The sequence below is a fragment of the Danio rerio genome, chromosome 20 (genome assembly GCF_052040795.2).
Source record: "Danio rerio strain M-AB ecotype USA chromosome 20, GRCz13ab, whole genome shotgun sequence".
Taxonomy (NCBI): domain Eukaryota; kingdom Metazoa; phylum Chordata; class Actinopteri; order Cypriniformes; family Danionidae; genus Danio; species Danio rerio.
This window is the reverse complement of record NC_141040.1, coordinates 30,124,389-30,139,153: the sequence shown is the minus strand read 5'-3', so window position 1 is coordinate 30,139,153 and position 14,765 is coordinate 30,124,389. Positions and strand designations below refer to the sequence as shown.

General features: G+C 35.6%; 1 protein-coding gene across 1 annotated transcript in view; it reads right to left on the bottom strand.

The window, feature by feature from the left end:
* syne1a (spectrin repeat containing, nuclear envelope 1a) overlaps positions 1-14,765 on the bottom strand; it is a 238,807-nt gene that overhangs the window by 136,723 nt on the left and 87,319 nt on the right. Inside the window, exons 28-42 of the mRNA XM_087298227.2 lie at positions 13,939-14,103; positions 13,716-13,850; positions 12,659-12,817; positions 12,318-12,526; positions 11,713-11,776; positions 11,445-11,609; positions 7,598-7,750; positions 7,325-7,420; positions 4,370-4,510; positions 4,106-4,266; positions 2,428-2,578; positions 2,091-2,318; positions 1,915-2,013; positions 346-533; positions 1-124 (exon numbers count right to left, since the gene is read on the bottom strand). Of these exons, the coding sequence (XP_087154353.1) occupies positions 1-124; positions 346-533; positions 1,915-2,013; positions 2,091-2,318; positions 2,428-2,578; positions 4,106-4,266; positions 4,370-4,510; positions 7,325-7,420; positions 7,598-7,750; positions 11,445-11,609; positions 11,713-11,776; positions 12,318-12,526; positions 12,659-12,817; positions 13,716-13,850; positions 13,939-14,103 (2,238 nt within the window). The remainder of the gene's footprint in view (positions 125-345; positions 534-1,914; positions 2,014-2,090; positions 2,319-2,427; positions 2,579-4,105; positions 4,267-4,369; positions 4,511-7,324; positions 7,421-7,597; positions 7,751-11,444; positions 11,610-11,712; positions 11,777-12,317; positions 12,527-12,658; positions 12,818-13,715; positions 13,851-13,938; positions 14,104-14,765) is intronic.

Here is a 14,765-nt window from a genome sequence, read left to right as displayed (position 1 = left end):
CTGCAGCATCTCAAGCTGGCTGTGCAGCTTCACGTGATCTGTGGTCAGGTAAGGAGAATCTGAATTGCACAGACTTTCACATCTGTTTGACCAGGACTGCAGAAGGGACAGATCTCTTTCATATCTGAAAATCAGACAAGCGAAACATTTTTTACCAAAACAATCTGGTTATTTAGATAAGTACAAGCAGTTTGATTGCAGCGATGGCACACTATGCCTTTCTGTTGCCCAAGCCCATGGGTTTGATTCCCAGGGAATTTGAGAATAAATAGTGTTACTCACTTTACATGTAAATGTCTATCAAATGTGTAAATTTATGCAATGAATAAATATGCAAACGCCTGCCTTTGCCAAAGAGTCAACAGGTTCTCCAGTTTTGATTGTTTTTCAGTGGCTTGCTGAGTATGTAGTTTGTGAGATTTCTGAAGCTCAGCCACGGTTTCCTCCAGCAGGCCAGCATCAGGCAGTCTTCTCCAGCCCAGACTCAGAGACATCAGCCTGGGCCCGAGCTGCTGGAGTCGCTGTGCTGCATCCTGACAACACAGTTTCAGAAATAAATGTCACTTCAGCAGACCCAAAGGCATTTTAAAAAGCATTAATTATCAATTAAATAAACAGTTTTCAGAAACATAAAAATGTACTAAATATTTACTCATCACCAGATCATTTAAGATGTATATGACATTGATTCTTTCTTCAGCTGAAAAAACAAAAATTTTAGAGGGGAAAAAAAGGTTTAATATGCAATTCTGAGTGTGCCTCACACAGGTGAGTGGGCTTGACAAACAACCTGTGGAAAACACACTCTATTATCTCTTTGACACGTTTGCACTCTTTTACAAATTTGCACAAGACACTTTATTATAATCCATATCTCTAAAAAAACAATAATAATTGTGCATTCATAAAGTGTGCTTTACACAGGTGAGTGGGCTTGACAAACCACCAGTAGAAACACTATTCTTTCTATAAAAACTCCCCCCTACTTACTCTACACTTAATTCTCTTAACATTAACAGTTCCTTTGTAAAATTAGCACTTGTTGTGTGTATATTGCCTCTTCTTGTAGAATTGCTAAATGTTGTAATCTGCTAAATTACTAGATGTAAATGTTTAAGGATATTAAAGATGATCTTCTCAAAGAAACTTCTTTAGAAAGACAACTTTTTTGTCAATTTTGGATTTTAATTTACCTTTCAATCTGTTTTACAAAAAGAAAGCCATTGTTTTTGACTGTATCATGTGAATTACTCTTAATACTCTTAATTACTCTTATTAACATTTTAGAACATTGACAGTGATTTAGATCCTTGTTTTCCTCCAACATTTTAATTTTACTCTAACTGAAGAAAGAGGTCATATTAGTCTTGGATGGCCTGGCTGTAAGTGAGTATAAAATAAATGAACATTTTTGAGTGAACTTTTTGGTTTACTAAAACTTGCTGTGATCTTGAATTGAAGTCTCCTACTAATTGCTCACAGGCCAAATATAGGGATTATTTCATACAGCCTTTCAAGTGTAAAAAGTTTATCCTTTAATCCGCTCTGCAAATTGATTTTTACTTTTTACCCCTGGGTTCTCTTGTGGATTATTAACCAGTAGCCCATACATATTTTCCACATGGCTTGCTAAATTTCTAAAACCAAAAAAACAAAACTGAAGCTGTATCCTGGCAAACGGAAACAAACAGACATGAAGCAACTAAACCATTTCGTTTTGTTCATCCAACTAAAAATAAAATCTAATATTTGCAGATATCTTACTGTAGATGTATACTAATTATTTTTTATTAACATCTTAACATCTTATCAGAAATACAAAGTGAAAACACTGAAACTCTTGACTTGTTTCCATCTACAAAGGAAAGGATATATGCTATGATGTTTATGTTCCCAGGCTCAAATAATACTAACCATATGTTCATGGAGAGTTTTGTAAGTTGTCGAGGCTGATGTACAGGAAGTAATTGAAACATTCAGTTTTTCCAGTAATCCTTTCAGCAAACTTTCCACCTAAAATGTATGAAAATATTAAATAACATATCCAAAGAGTGAGTACAAAGAGAGCTGTTTACGGCATATAGTGTTACCTCAGCGAGATCTTGTGCAAATTGTTTTGTATGTTTCAAGCTAGACTGAAGTTCTGTCTCTCGTTGATCCATGTTGTTCTTGAACTCCTCCTGGTATCTCCCAATCTGCATCAGACGTGCTTGAATTCGTCCTGTCTCATTTGGCGTGATGAAGTTAATGAAAGTCTTGAACTCTGTCTCCAATTGGCTAAAGATGTCCATCTTCTCCTCTAAGCCCTCTTTCAACATCTGAGGTGAAAAGAAAAAAAAATGTTGTCAGGCCATTTGGTTATGTTTATTAAGTTACAGTCTTCTGATCCAGGTTTACCACAGAGTCTATTACAATATCTCTGTTTACCTGCACAGAGTGGATCTGCTCATCCAATGTGGCAGAGGTCTGCGCAGATGCTTCTAGGTCGCTCTTACTATCACAGACCCAGGAGAAGAAAGCCTCAGACTCTCGGTTGAAACTTTGCCACCATCTGTGTGTCATCTCCAGATCTGTTACTCTATTGTTACAGAAACAAACAGGAAAAAGACTTGTCATCAAAAAGTACAAGTATATTTTAAAGGGGTTATTAAGATGTACTCCAAAAATATTTCGTAAGTTAATGAAATCAAAGGTTTTTGTTAGTCTACTTACTTAAGGTAATCAATCTATTATTATTAGTGTGGCTAAACACTGCCTATGCAGTGACAAGGTTGCCAATTTCACACCTTTCCTGTGGAATTAAGCTACTTTAAACTACCATTTTTTATTATATGTATTTGACATACAGTATTGTATCAATTATATTTATATGGTTGTGTTACAATATTTTACACTAACAAATATATAGTCAAGTCAAAATTATTCATACCCCAGGGACATGAATATTTTCAGACTTGATTGTATATTCTACCAATGGTTTTTAAAAAATTTACTGGGATGTTGAAACTAGGATTTGTTTACATTTTTAAATATGCAAAAAGTTAGACAATCATACCAATGGCCATTTACTTAGAAATCTACAATCTGCCATTAGAGGCTATAAAGGTCATTAGCAGGCCATAAAGACTCAATCATAGACTCTAAAGTGAGGTGTATTTTATGGAGTCAATCTAGGGCCATATATATTTGCAAAATAGAAGAAAGTTTTGCAAATAAAAAATAAAGTATTGAGCAAAAACAAATATATTAATATATAAATAAATGTAAATCTCAAAAAATGAATAAATAAATAAATCGCAAAACGAAAATAAATTTTTGAGAAATAAAAAATTTAATTTGCAAAAAAAAAAAGAAAAAAAAGAACTGCATATTAAATTTAAGCAGTGCAAAGAAATTAGAATATTTGCAAAAAAAAAACGATATATTTTTGCAAAAAAAGGGGGCGCAGATAAGGGAACTTGGCAGGCCCTCCGCGATTCTTTTTCTCCAGGTGATGACATCGCTAAATGAAAACAGGCCTGCTGTAAATGATCACTTTCCCTTGGCTCCGCCCCCTTGTCAAATCAGGGCCACAAAGGGAAATGCATAGAAACATGTGCAAAGTGAAAACAGCATTGCAAACTCATGGTTAACTAAAAATAAAACAAAATGAGCATTGCAATTGACTGGATGGGGTTTGTAAAGGCAATGCTATAAAAATGTTTTGCAAATATATGTAGTAAATATGTAGTAAATAAGTTTTTTTTTTTTTTTGCACTGCTTGATTTTTATTTGCAGTTGCTTTTTGTATGCAATTTTCACTTTTATTTCTCAAAACATAATTTTCTCTTTGCATTTTTTGGAGATTTGCATTTATTTATTTTTGCTCAATACTTACTTTTTGTTTGCAAACCCTTTAATTTTGCAAGTATATATGGCCCTGGATTGACTCCATATTTATGCCATATTTCAAGATTAGCTAGAAATATTAGCTAAATTAGCTAAATATTTCTAGTAGACTCATCAGTCCAACATGCAATCTGTGAATATCTTCAGACTCTTCAGTGAGCAGCAGACTATCACAGTCTAGCATAACTGAAAGCACAGGAATAAAAATCTGACTTACATTTTCCTGAGGCTGTCCTGGATCTCCTGCAGCCTTTCTTTCGTGGACTGGGCCTGATCCTGTAGCATAGACTGATTCTGAGGGCCAAGTTTAATATCTGCTGCCTTCTTCACCAGGGACTCAGCTCGGACAGCAAACATGTAGCCCTGTTCATGAAGCTCCTAAACAAACACACACACACACACACATATGAGTGAGACTCTCAGCCCAGAGTTCATTAAACATGTAGCTACTACTGTATATTTTATTTGTTTGTGCTCTTACTTGAATATTATTCCTTTCCGACTTGAGGTTGTCGAGGCTGCTGAAGATGAGCTCCCTCTGTAGGACAGGACTGACATGGCATATAAACTGCCAGATGGCTTCTCTCTCTGCTTCAAACTCCTGCCACGAGCTCACAGTGACCTAATGAGCAATTAAAGTGACACATTATTCAACTATTTCACTACTAATTGTTGTAATTGCGACACCAACTGCAAGTCATCTGAGTCGCAGTTCTCGTTTTCATTTTTTGATGTTGCATTACTCTGTAAAAATGCTTGATTTGCACACAATTCCTTCATGTTGTCACAACAGAAATGGAATTCAACTTAATCATTTTTCACAAATTTAAGTGGATTCAACATAAAAACAATTAGGTTGTGCCAAAAACAATGTAAGAAATCTTTTGCTTCAACTCATTTTCATTCATTCATTTTCCCTCGGCTTATTCCCTTTATTTTATAAAGAGTTGCCACAACGGCAAATAAACTGCCAACTTATCCAGTATCTTATCCGTATGTTTTATGCAGCACCACAACCCAGCACTGAGAAATCAACTCATTTTAAATTAGTATTTTAAACAAACAGTGTACAAGGTTTCAAAACAAAAAAAAAGTAGCTTATGTAGGTTTCATAGAGAGCATGAGTAAAGTGATGTTCATTTCTATCATTTTTCTTTACCCTTTTTAAAACTTCTAACTTCCTAATAAGAGGAGTTTAGAATTGAAATTAGGATCATATTATGCACCAAACAGTCTGTAATTGTCTGACATAACTACTGAATCCAAGATGGTTGAATATTTGATAATGATACTTATATTTCAGACAAGAAATAATACAAATAAGCATCAATTATATTTAAAGCAGTGTTTTCAAACCAAATATTAGAGTGTGTTGGTGTGGGTTTCCTCCGAGAAATCAGGTTTCCCCCATAGTCCAAAGACATGTAGTATACAGTAGGTGAATTGAATAGCTGTAGTGCATGTGAATGAGTGTGTAAAGATGTTTTGCAATACTGGGTTGCAGCTGGAAGGGCATCTGCTGTGTAAAACATATGCTGAATAAGTTGGCAGTTCATTCAGCTGTGGCAACCCCTGATTAATAAAGGGACTAAGCTGAAAGAAAATGAATGAATGAATATTAGTGTGTGTTGTACAGCAACATGGTAAGATGAAACTAAAGAAATTGTCTGCTAGTGATGTTAAAAATGGAAGCGCTATTTGTTTTAACATTGTAAATCAGGTTAAAATGTTTGATCATTCTTAGGATTAACAATAAACATATGCCAAAGTAATTGGTGATTCGTTACGCTGTGTATGTATGTAATGTATTTTTTATTTAATGCCATTTCAGCAACCAAGGCTATTTTCATGGTAAGAGCATTTTCATAATAAATATACAACTAAAAACAACAAATAAATAAATACATAAGTTAAAGAGCCCCTATTATGGGTTTTGAAAATGACCTTCTATGTAGTGTGTAACACAGCTCTAAGTGAAGTGAAATTACCAGCTACCGTGCACTGTTTAAAATTGATTTATTTATAAATTTAAATTTGATTCATTTATAAAAGAGTAGACTCATAGTATTTCAAATAAATAATTTTGATAAGGAATATTTAGCCGTTTTGACGTGACCTCAATATGCAACTTAAGCTCCACCCAATTATTGCATGCGCAAACCTGGGAAAATTAAAACCTGCAGCCCCGCCCACAACCACTGTAGCAGATCCCGGTTGAATCAAGTCATAAAGACACTGTGCTCAGCTGATATTATTGATATTTTTACTAGTGTGAGGGGAAAATTAGCGTTATTTTCTCTACCCAAAGATAAAACTTTGAAGAGTCAGTGGTTGAGGTTTATTTTGGTAAAAATACATCAGCATTATAGCCCAGCCTTGTGCTGTTCCTTTCATTTTTCTGACGAATGCTTCTGCAATCTACACACTTACAATAGGGGATTCGTCGACCGTTTGTTAACTGCATTGCTTTAATGCACTCCTGCATTGGGCTCATACACACACAAAAATCCGGTTGAAATTACGGGAGTTTTCTGGGATAAATAACAAAAGGGCTGGGTGGCTGAAGATGGGTCTGAAATATAGGAGACTCTTGTGAAAAACAGGAGTGTTGGCAGGTATGCTCACACATACACTATGCACTCTGACTATTTCATAAGCCGTGGTGAGCATTTTACTCTGTCTCGTGCTGAATGCTCTTGACCAATCGCAACAGGCTGTCATCTGTCCAATAAGCGCAGATTAGCTTCGCGCTAAGAAGGGGTTTGAGAACAAATGAATCGCTGAACGAATCTTATGGGAGTCGCTGGGATATTTGGTAAAATAAACTCATATTATAAGACAATGAAAGTGTTTTTGACCTTGCATGGATATCCCCCTGTTGTTGGAGACCCTTAAAACCAAAACAGATTTTTAATATATAATAGGGGCGCTTTAAATAAGATTTTTAGAGTTAATACATGATAAAAATTATACATTTTCCTTGTGTCACTTTATTAAAAATGTCCTTAAGAGATTTCATTTCATTAAAAAGTCCAGTAAAATGTGTTTTACAGTAAGGGGGAATTGTGCATTACAAACATTGAGTGGGGTCTTTATCTTTAAGCAAAAAGACGCGGGCTAATCTTATATGTCCAATACGACATCTGGTAAAAATCACTTGATCAAATCTAGTCTAAAATGTCTCAAAATTCAGTTTGAGTTTTTATACAATTTATTATTTTCCATTGCATCCCACTCCTCTTGCCACTTATTTAAAATGTAAACGTTGATAAAAAGTCTCATATCTGATGGAGGAATTTGGCATTTATCCATAAACCAGGGACTAAGCCGAAGGAAAGTGAGTGAATTCTAGGATCATGTAGCAAGCAAACTACAAGCTGACACACAACACGGCAGGTCAAATGTATGAATACCATTATTGTGCTAAAAGCCTCACCTGCAGGTGTTTCTCTTGAGCTGCCCGGTCTTCTTTAAAGAAATTACCTTGACATCTCACATCCGTATCTTTCCCTTGCTGGGTCTTCAGATTTTGCTGTGGAAGGTCAGACAGAAGAGAAAACAAACAATCCTAAGATTCACCCCTTGTATTGTCACATAACAGAACAAATCACTTATTCACAGCAATCATATTAGCGGATCCAATTGATGAGCAGATTTATCAAGTCTATTACATTATATGTGTCATCTAAATGAATTGTGCAGTCTCTACCTGGTGAATGAGGAGCAGCTGTTTGGCTTCAGTGGCACTCTCTGCATTCAGTATTTGTCTGTGCTCCTGGATCTGAATCAGATCGTCATCGTTTACCTCCTCTTTCAGCTCCTCTTCAGTCTTTACGCTTGCTTCATTGGCCACTCCAGCAGCCTGAGAAAACAGTGTTTAAGCATGCAAAATATCATCAGACCAAATGTCATAAAAGAGTAAGCCTGTAGATAGCTGTCCTATAAAAAGCTCTGTAGGTGATATGCAAATTGTATGCCAATAGCTAAGCATAAACATTTGCATTCAACTTTATTTTAAACACCTTACCCTGAGTGAACACTGAACAAGGCATGTGTGTCTACCAAAGCATTGCTTTCTTGAGGCTAGTGTATTTTTTTAATTATTGAAAAAAAATGGCATCAGTATGATGAAGTGCTGAGTGTCTATTTCACTGCTGAGCGTTGTTTATTCTTGCACAAGGACACAAACAAGCACAGTAATTCAAAAAAGATAGAAGGAAATAATATTGCTCTATGTACTTTTCAATCCCACAGCCTTCAAAATCACCCTGAAAAGAAAATAGACGATTCTCATTTTTTTCAAATAAAATGTCAGCATTTATTATGAATAATTTATCCGTGTATATCATTATTCATGAGGGAGGAACAACCTGTCACTCACAAGACCACATCAATAAGCATTACTGCCTACTCACTTTTTGATTTGTGCAGAGCTGAATCCAGATGTATGTTTCCCATTCATTTTTCCAAAAGTAATGACCAAATATGAGGTGAATTAATCATAAATTCCAAACTTTAATTTGAAGCACTAAAGTATATGACAATTGGACAAACACTTTAATAGTTTATGTAGTTTGTTTTATCTATAGAGTCTATGAAGTTCAAGTTAATTACATTTATATAAACAAATTATCATGTACAGGTTTTGTTCAAATGTAAATAAAAGCTGAAAAATATTTTTTCCACAATGATCTTTTTGTACATCTTTTTATTATCTTGTGGGATAACGTTTGGATTATGTTTTAGTCATTTCCTGGTCAAAAAAAAACAAAAAACTAGTTGAATAAAATTAACTAGGTCAGAATTCGCCAGAGGTATGAGTAATTTCAGTCTTGACTGTGTCTATATTTATTTATTGTGGCGAGGGGGCGTGGCCGAGAGCCGTGGGAACGGGGTGAGGCCACCGCGTAAGTGGATACACCTGCGGTGCGCACCTGCCTCGGATCCCACGGAAGGAGCTCTGGACCATAAAAGGAGGACCGATGGCAGAGGAAGCCGAGAGAGGACCGGGCCCGGACATATTTTACTTTTGCTTTCAGTTTGACGGCAGTCTCCGTGAGGAGCTGCCATCATTGTTATTAATAAATATTTTAAAGCTCCGTCGGTTCTCCGCCTCCTTCTTCCCGGCGGCCAAAGGGCCGTAAACTCTTATTACATTTATATACAGTGCTTCCCACACATAGACTTTATTTAGGCGAGCTGCCTGGGTATGTTAACGGCCACCCAAGTATATTAAGCGACAGGTTTTTTTCACTATTATTATCATCTTTTTGCACAATATTGTATCCACCTAATATAACCAAACATCCGGGATCGATTAAGTGGTGGAAAAACCTTGTTTACCCATTTGGTTCTGTGTGCATGAGACCTGTCAGCCCTCACACTGACAGTCTCACATGCTCTACAGACCCACAGAGACACGTCTTTTTGGCACTTAAAAAATTAGTCTGGCCGGGTTTCTAAATTTCCTAAAATGTCCAGGATTCGGCTTTTTCTTTCTAAAGCTGTCGTTCGTTAATCATATGTGCTTTTGCGTTACCTTTTTACTTAAGCCTACTTTTACTTTGGCTTTGGAGCTGACTGCACATGCACAGTTGCTAGAGCGAGAGAAACATTTAATAATTCATTCTTGAATCTAAACAACTCAGAAAAACGTTACTATATACTTGGAGAGGATGAAAAGACTAGACTAACTGCGTTTCATCGAAGTTATGCTAGTCCTGGCTTCATAATAGAGCAGATTTCTTTTAGCCCCACTGTTAAAATGGCCAACTTTACATCAGAAAAAAAGAATTTTACAGCCTACAAAAACAATTTTGGTTCATATAGCTAATATTACCTTCATGACAATTGTGAGGGGTGAATTTTTTTTCTGTTTCATTTATATTCAGTTATATTAAGTCTGCATAATTAGGGCGTGGCCACTTAAATGACAGCTAGGTCTCGCTGGTCGACATCACTTCACCTTCACCTGATTCCGGCTGATTAGCCACTGAACTCAGCATATACAACGTATTTTTGTTTTGTTTTATGTGGCTTTACACAGTCAATTGCTTTTTAGAATTAATTTCTAAAATTATCAGATAATATGGTATGTTGTGTGCACTTAACTGTCCTCACAAACATTCACGTGGCCTCTATTTCCCAGGTGAGTGAAATTATATACTCATATACCATCGCTAAAAATGTATTTGTTTTATATAAGATCATTCATAATTTATATTTTTCTTTAGAACTTGAATGCACTCCAGAATCTGACAAATTGATTAGCTGTAGGCTCTAGAACAGTCATCTGAAATGTTGTCATACTGTTTGATGCCTGGATTTCATAAACAGCTTTGCATTAACTAACACACAGTATATTTTAAGTTTGGAAGTAATTAACGTTTTTCTCCTGTAGAAAAACATCATAAGAACAATGCTTAGTGGCTCAATGTATTTTAAAAACACAACAGTGTTTTTAAAGGACTAAAAACGTTTTTGTATATGTTGTCAGAACACAAACAAGTCACAGGTAATGAAGTATTAAGCGTTTCTCCCAAAGAAAAGCCCGTCTAAGCAAAATGCTAGCAGTCATCTGTAGCTCCGCCTCTTTGTCCTTATTTGGTTACCCTTTGTTGGAGCAATGGCATGAGAACAAAATGACACCAGTTGGCCACACCCACTTGTAGCTTCGTTTGCTTCCTTCAGAAACCTATGGGTGATGTCACGGAAACTACGTCCATATCTTTTACAGTCTATGGTTTAAACTGGCTGCAAAATATATTTACACCATTAATAATGGTTAATCAACACATTTGCCATATTTAAATAATCTACACGTTTTAATCTTGTAATTATTATAATATATACACTGTATATATTTGTAGTGCTTCATGGGAGTGGAAGGGGGGAAAGATTGCTTTTTGCACACTTTAGTATTTGTATATAATTTCTTTAAACATGCTTATAGTGAGTGAACATTTCACTGTGTTCACAATGTTTTTTACTTAAAGCTAACATATTTTTTCTGAGGTTTTCAGTTGGACCACTGCATATTTAATACAGCAAGGTGCTATTTTTACTAAATAATTTGTGGTAAATCATGGGAATGAGGAAAACAAAAAGACTGATTCTATGTCCAATGCAACTCTCTGATTGGCGGAATTTCGCTATACAGTTCCTAACATGTAAGTTCGTTTTTGTGCATAAATTACACTACCAAAAAAAAAAAATGTGTTGAATTAATGTAAACAGGTTTTTTATGTTATCAGCAACATTTGAATGATGCTGAATAAAATTAATGAAGTTTTTACTTAGGCAAATCTAACCATTTCTCTTTATAGCAATCAACAATGATCTAGCGATCTACTCAATTACCAATGGACAAAATCCACTGCCAAGCCCCTACATTTATTTCTTGATCAATAAGTCATTTCTTTCATGATAGAAAGAAAAGCTATTACAGCTCATGATTCATTCTGCCTTTAGGGCCCAGATCCCAGTGCTTATGAGCAGAGAGGAGGGCAACAGTACACCATACATTCAAATTAAAAGACATGAAAAGCACTCTTCACCTCAGATAGAGACAACAGCGCTGCAGAAAACCGCTGTGAGAGTTTCTCAAGAGCATCTCTCTGCATGTGAGCTTCACTCTCAGGACTTATCTCCTCCAGCACAGCGAGACGAGCTTTGAGCCAGTCCAGAGTCTCACTCTGAGCCTTTATCGCCCTGCGCTGCATCTGCAAGAGAAGGAAAAGAAAGGTCAGCTCCTTCACAGTGTTCTGTATACACACTTATAGCATGCAGATGAGCATAAACCATGTAGACTGGGTCTGAGCTCACCTGGACTGAGGAGTTTTCAGCCCCATTTTGTGTCGAGATAAGCCATTCAGACAGCTTACTGAACCTGGAGGACAGCACACAAAACAAAACAATTGTTTTAAAAAAATGATTTTTTTATACAACCTTTACATGTTGTTGCCTGTGAATAAATTGAATTAAATGTAGTGAATGTGCACTTGTTTATTTGCACTGCATATCTTTATTTTAAACTGTACTTAGTATATTAATTAAATTACAATTTCAAAGTAGTTGAAGTATGCATTTGACTATAATTTCAACTTAATGAATAATTTCAATAATTTTAAGTGTACTACATTGCAACTTCATAACTGTATATTTTACAAAAATATTTAAATACACGACAAGTTTAGGAAAAATAATGTTAAAGTGCAATTTAGGGCACAATAATTGAGTACATTAAATTATATTTCAAATTAGATATAAAGGTGTTTTTAAATGGGCCAAAACACTCTATTTTTTTTAAAAATAATGTAATTAAATCTTAAGCTTTCATTAAATTGCTGCTTTCAGAGCAAAATCAGTTGAAGAAAATGATGACCTGTAATGTGTCCCGTGTTTGCAATGATACCTCATTTGCATCTCACCTAACATGCCACTCTCTCCATTTATCCGGGTGCTGTTGTAGTCTCAGGTGTGTTTGGTCTACTAAACCCTTGACCTCTAAAAGATGATCTTTGGCCCCTTCCAACATTTGATAACCTCTGTCGTTCTCTGGAAGTTCCTGACAGAAATGCTTCATTGTCTTCAGTCGCTTCTCACATGCTGAAAGTGGGTTTTTCTGTCTGAAATACGCCTATAAAGAAAGACACATAAATAAAATCAACAATTCCTAGTTTATGTATGTAATGTATGTATGTAATGTATGTATGTATGTATGTATGTATGTATGTAACTTGCATGCCCTTTGTTTCGGGATCTATCTCACCCTGTGTTCTTTGATAATTTTTTCACTCCCAGCAGCAGGCAAGGCCTTGTCCTCTCTTTTCAGCTCAACTCTACAGTCCTGTAATGTGGCCATCACAAAACGTCTCTCTGTTTCCACCCGGAGTCTGAGCAGATGAGCGGGAGCCTCGGCTTGAATGTCCTTGAAAAAAAAACATTGTGATGAATCATTTAGGATATATTCCTATTAAAGGTGCATTCTGTCCAACTTTGGCCTTCTTTTAGCAGTGTAAATCTAAAACAGGTGTTATCTGAGTGGGTAGGTCTTGTGCTGTTGTTTTACGTTATTAATGTGAAACTTTAACTATTAATAATTAAAAGTTAAATATTAATGATGCTAATAAAGTTAAAATTTTTCAGTTCTTATCCTATGTAGATGAAACAACCAAAAAAAGTTGACAATTTAACCCCCTCAATTTAATGTCCATTCATTATTGCAGCAGCCCTTGGATAGTCTGTTTACTTTGGCTTTTATGGTCCTATATCGTCTCCCCGAAGGTAACATTTAAAATAGATGGTATGCTGGATGGGACAAGTCCTTCAGGATGCTGCGTGCTTTGCTGTAGAATCGTGCCTTAAACAACTCATCTAAGGAGGGAAGGGTGCAGCCGATGATTTTGTGCGCTGTGTTGACAACCGTTTGGAGAGCAGCTTTTTCCTGGGCTTTTTGACCAGTGCTATAGCGTTGGTTTTACATGATATATTTATATCCAGAACAAGTGTTTAAGGTAAGAACGCTCTTGGCAGCAGTTAATGGCTGCTGTCATTCTGGAGTGTACAGTAAATACTGTCTCTATCCACATGGATAGAACGAACTCTCTGCCAAAAATATTCGATAACCAAAGCAAACTGTATATATAATTAAAAATATACTTTAATTATATGACTAAAAAACATAAACATTATTTAGTGATTCGGGTTACTAAGAAAAAAAATATTTTGGAAGATAGATTCATGATGTACCTGCTTGTTATTTCAATTCTGCCAATTTTAAACAAAAATGTTTAACCTTGTACTTTTAAGTAGTCAGTAAAACTGACCTTCCACTGCTTGTGCAGTCTTCTGACACTGTCCCGCAGACTCTTTTGGTCTTCCTCTGAGATAATATCAGTGAGGTCATCACACGCCTTTAAATAAGCACTTAAAATGTGTTGGTCCAGTCGCCCAAAGAACTCCTACGCAAATAATTACACACTTGATTAGAAGAGAGCGACAAGTTAAATATGTTTGAAGAGAAATGAGATTAAGACGTTACTGATATACATTATGTTTGCGGAACAGCTCATCTGGGTCTCCCCTTTCTTTTAAACAAGCCTGTCCCACGCGCAGCGCCTTCTCCAGGTCAGCACGAGACTCCTCAAACCGGCGCATGAGGCTCCCATTAGTCTCTGCTACTTGTCTCCACTCCAAAGCCTCCTGCATCAGAGCCTGATCAGAGCAGAACACAGTGCATGATGGACACATCCAAATAACAGCAGATCTTTTGTGCATCCTTATGGACATTATTTTATTTTATTAATAATGTAAGATAATATGTTAATAAAAACATTTTGAAAAAAAATGAAATTGTCATTTTTCACCTACTTTTACTTTCATAACAATACAATAGATACAAAAAATAGTTACACTCAGGATCTGTGCACATTTTGGCACTTTTTTTTCAAGCATAGCTTGAACTGGAATATATATATAATCTTTTTACTACTAAAGACATACATCAAAGCCAGTGGTAGATTCCAGAAGTAGTGTCCCAGGAAAAAATGCTCACTGCTGTCATTCTGGATTATAAATATCCTATATTTTAGTATTTTATATATTTTGGCCGAGTTTTTCTAGCTTAGCTTGTGGAACAAATACTGCACTTCCTTTTTTTTCCTGTTTTCAGCATTTTAGCACAATATATACCAATATTAAGATATGTATAATTCAATGTTTGTATTTGAATGAATATCAGAGTTTGCATTTTCTAAAAAAAAATACATAATGAAAATAAATATTTAGATGTGATACTTTAATAGTTTGTTGGACACATTTATGTTCTCTATAGACCTAAGTGTAACTATTTTAAATTGACACATACGTTAAAGGAG